The 3,732-nt window shown below is 44.3% G+C and overlaps 1 protein-coding gene across 1 annotated transcript; it reads right to left on the bottom strand.

Annotated features, from left to right (window-relative positions):
* Positions 1–261: 261 nt before the first annotated feature.
* Positions 262–3,449, bottom strand: LOC123254420 (prostaglandin E synthase 2; the record flags this gene model as incomplete). Its single annotated transcript, XM_044683447.1, has 4 exons — positions 262–466; positions 1,730–1,879; positions 2,391–2,449; positions 3,255–3,449. Coding segments are annotated over 4 exons (609 nt in total), but the record flags the coding sequence as incomplete, so codon positions are not given.
* Between the last annotated feature and the right edge of the window lie 283 nt (positions 3,450–3,732).

Genomic DNA, 3,732 nt, shown 5'->3' with positions numbered 1-3,732 from the left:
GGTTCCCTGGCCATGTGGTTCCCCAGGTACTTTTCTAGTCTCATCCAAGAGGCAAGGCCATGTGGGATCAGGCAGGTGACCCCAGCTTGGAGGAGAAGCACACCCACTGTGATCCTCAGAAGCCTGGGGAGCAGGTTCCCTCAAAGAGCTCCACTCTGGAAACTAGGATGGACCTTCTGTCCATCACCTTGTTTCCTATTTAGGCAACATACATGACCTACGCAGGTGACAAGTAAGAGTTGATGCTGACGACACCCCTACTTACCGGCTCTTGAGTCTCTTGCTGATGACAAACATGGCAGCTGCACCCACATACTTGGCCACTGCTCCTTCCACAGCCCCAAACTTGCCTTCGTGGACAATGTAATCAAAGGAAGCCAGAGCTTCAGCAGGGGTTCGGTAGACGTTGGGTGAGATGAGATGCACCAGCCAGTCATCTGCCCACTGTCGCCATTTCATCTCCTCCCTGTGGGGAAGTATGTATGAGTATGTGTGTCATGTATGTGTCAAGGATGTATGAGTATGAGTGTAGCTGTAGGTAAACAGGTGATATAATACAGAGATCTATGGGTAGAATCCTTGAATTCAAAAGACCTAAGTTCAAATCCAGCCTTGGACACTTACTAGTTGTGTGTCTCTGGGCAAGCCACCCAACCTCTGTTTGCCTCAGTTTCCTCAACTGAAACTGAGGATAATAGCACCTACGTCCCAGGATTGCTGTGAAGATCCAATGAGGTAAGATTTGTAAAATGCTTAGTATGATGTGATATAAATGCTTATTCCTTTACCTTCCCTGGATGTTGGGAGCTTTTCCCTGGGCCAGCCCAAACCTGCTGCCCTTTTCTCTCCAAGGTTCTGTTACTGTCCACTGTCTCTGGGAGGTGATGGGGCAGAGGTGGTAAACAAGAAGGTTCTTATTCTAGTAAGACAGCACTTAGTTTAAATAAGGGACAGTTTTCCCAATAAGGATAATAATAATAGCTAGTATTTATATGGCACTTTAAGGTTTGCAAAGGGCTTTACAAATGTTAATTATTTGATCCTCCAGGGAGGGAAGTGCTATTTTACAAATGAGAGAATGAAGGTTGAAAGACTGAAGTGACTTGGCCAGGGTCATACAGTTAGTATTTAAGGCAAGATTTGAACTTAAGTCTTTCTGATTCCAGGACCATCTAGGTGTAGTCACCTCACTTTGACAGAGACATTACCCATCATAGAATCCTAGAATTAGAAATGGAAGACTTTTTCCTCAGAGGTCATTTAGTCCAACCCCCTCACTTTATAGTTAAGAAAGCTGAGGCCCATCAATGTGGAATGGCTTAGAAATAAATCTGCTCTATACTGGCAATTAGGTTAGATGAAAAATTTCAGATGGTTAAGAGTTAGAAGGGATATATATAGGGATCCTTTAATTCAGTCACCTCGTTTTCCAGAGGAGAAAACTGAGGTCAAGGAGACATGACCCCAGGTCAGGCAGGGGTTAGTGGCAGAGCCAGGTCCATATGCCAAGTCCACATTCCAGGTCTCCTGCTTCTTGCCAGTGTGGGCTCTTTCCTTAGCATCGCACTGGCTCCCTGAAATCTCTGGGGAGCCACCCCACCTCCCAACTCAGGTGCTAGGAGAGCTCCTCCCACTAAAGCATCCTCTCATCTTAAAGGCCTCAGTGCCCAAGGCCACAAGGCGGAAAGAGGATCCTTCTTGTTCTAGTGTTCCCCTCCTCACAACTCACGTTCGAGCTTCTTTCCCGCTGTAGACCCGTTGGGTCTCCTTCTCATCCAGCATGAGCCAATATTTATTGCCAAACTCAGTCACCTCCTTCCCCTGGTCATTCACTGCCTTCATTGAAGGGTAATAGGAGATGATTTCCTCCAGGTTCTTCCTAGAGAGTCAGAGTCACACATTCATCTGCTGCCCTTTCCACTGGTTGCTGCCCCAACCCACACGAGCCCCTGACAGGGGTCAACCTCTCTACTGGGCTTTTTGAATACTTCCCCTGGGCCACAAACCTCTATTGCTCCCTCTGTCGTCCCCGGAAAAATATGACGTCACTGGGGGATGTGGGGTCAGGAGGAAAGTTTATAGAAATTGGCTCAATTTAGAATCCATGAAGGAGTCTTCCAGTGGACCTGTTCCCCATCTCTACAGGTAAAATGAGATGAAATACATATAATAGGAGGGACTTATTATAGACATCCAGAAGGACCTCTTAACTCAAAAGCCACAGAACACTGGAATAAGTGTGTGAAAAAAGTTGTCCTGTCCAGTTTCCTTGTATGGAATTTAATGCCTATCTTCACACCCATCCCACATTGCAGAATCAAGATGGTGGAGATGTCCTCTGGAGGTCCCTTCTAGCTTACAGATTCTACAGTTCTCCATAGACCTCTTACCCAGATACCAGGAATGTCTTGAGTGCGCTAATGATCACGGAGGAGTCGTTAAGTTGTTGCTAAAAAGAGAATTACCATCTAGTTTAGTGCAGTCTGGTTCTACAAGATCTCAAAACATTCTATAACAATATGGTTTGGGCCAGAAAGGCCTGGATCATGTGGGGAGGATGGAGAAGATGGGAAGTGCCAAGGGCCAAACTAAGGGTCAGAATCCAGGATGAGTTGAGGTGGAGGTCCTCATCCCTTCAGTCCTGAGCTATTAGTCCCCACACCAGCTCTATATTCCAGGGGGTTTGGGAGCCAAGAGCCTAATTTTGGCTCTAGAAAATAGGGGTGGCTAAACAAATTATGGTATATGATGGTGATGGAATACTATTGTGCTGTAAGGAATGATCTGGAGGATTTCTATATGAACTGGGAGAACCTCCATGAACTGATGCAGAGTGAAATGAGCAAAACCGGGAGAACATTATACACAGAAAGTGAAACATTGAGGAATGATCAAATGTAATGGACTTTGCTAATATAAGGCAATCCCAAAGGACTTATGAGAAAGAACATCAAGAGAAAGAACTGTGGGAGTAGAAACACAGAAGAAAAACAAATGACATCTGTTTATATGGATATATGATTTGGGGTTTTGGTTTTAAAAGATTGCTCCATTGAAAAAATGAATAATATGGAAATACGTATAAATGATAACATTTGTATAACCCAGTGGAAATGCTTACTGGATCTGGAAGGGGGAAGAGAAGAGAGGAGAGAAAGAAAATGAAATATGTAAACATGGAAAACTATTTTTAAAACTAAAAAAATTATAAAGAAACAAAGAAAATGGGGGTAGGAATGGACAGGTTCACTTACTAGTAAGTCTCCTTCCTGGGCAAGTAGGATAGGCACCTTCCTGTAAGAGGAGAATTTGATCTCCTGCCTCCGGACAGGGTTTACCTCTACTACCTCATATGGCAAAGCATGGAAGTCCAGGAAGGCTCGGACCTTGCTGCAGAACGGACAAGTCTTATACTGGTACAAGGTCAGTTGCAGACGGCCCTCGGCAAGCTGTACACAGGAGATAGCAGAGTGTTAGAGAGGGGATCTACTCTGTGTTCAGTCCTACGGACACATGTTTTCTCAACAGCATTTCTTTTGAGGAGAAATTTGGTAAAAAAGCACATTTAAAAGCAGCTTCAATCATAGTAAGGACTATAAGCCGTAGAGGAAGCAACATTGTATAGAACAGTGGTACTCAAACTTTTTTGGCCTACCACCCCCTTTCTAGAAAAAATATTACTTAGCCCCCCTGGAAATTAATTTTTTTAAAATTTTAATAGCAATTAATAGG

This window comes from Gracilinanus agilis, unplaced genomic scaffold (assembly GCF_016433145.1).
Source record: "Gracilinanus agilis isolate LMUSP501 unplaced genomic scaffold, AgileGrace unplaced_scaffold21657, whole genome shotgun sequence".
Lineage (NCBI taxonomy): Eukaryota > Metazoa > Chordata > Mammalia > Didelphimorphia > Didelphidae > Gracilinanus > Gracilinanus agilis.
Note: the sequence above shows the minus strand (reverse complement) of the source record. Positions and strands in the feature narration are given on the sequence as shown.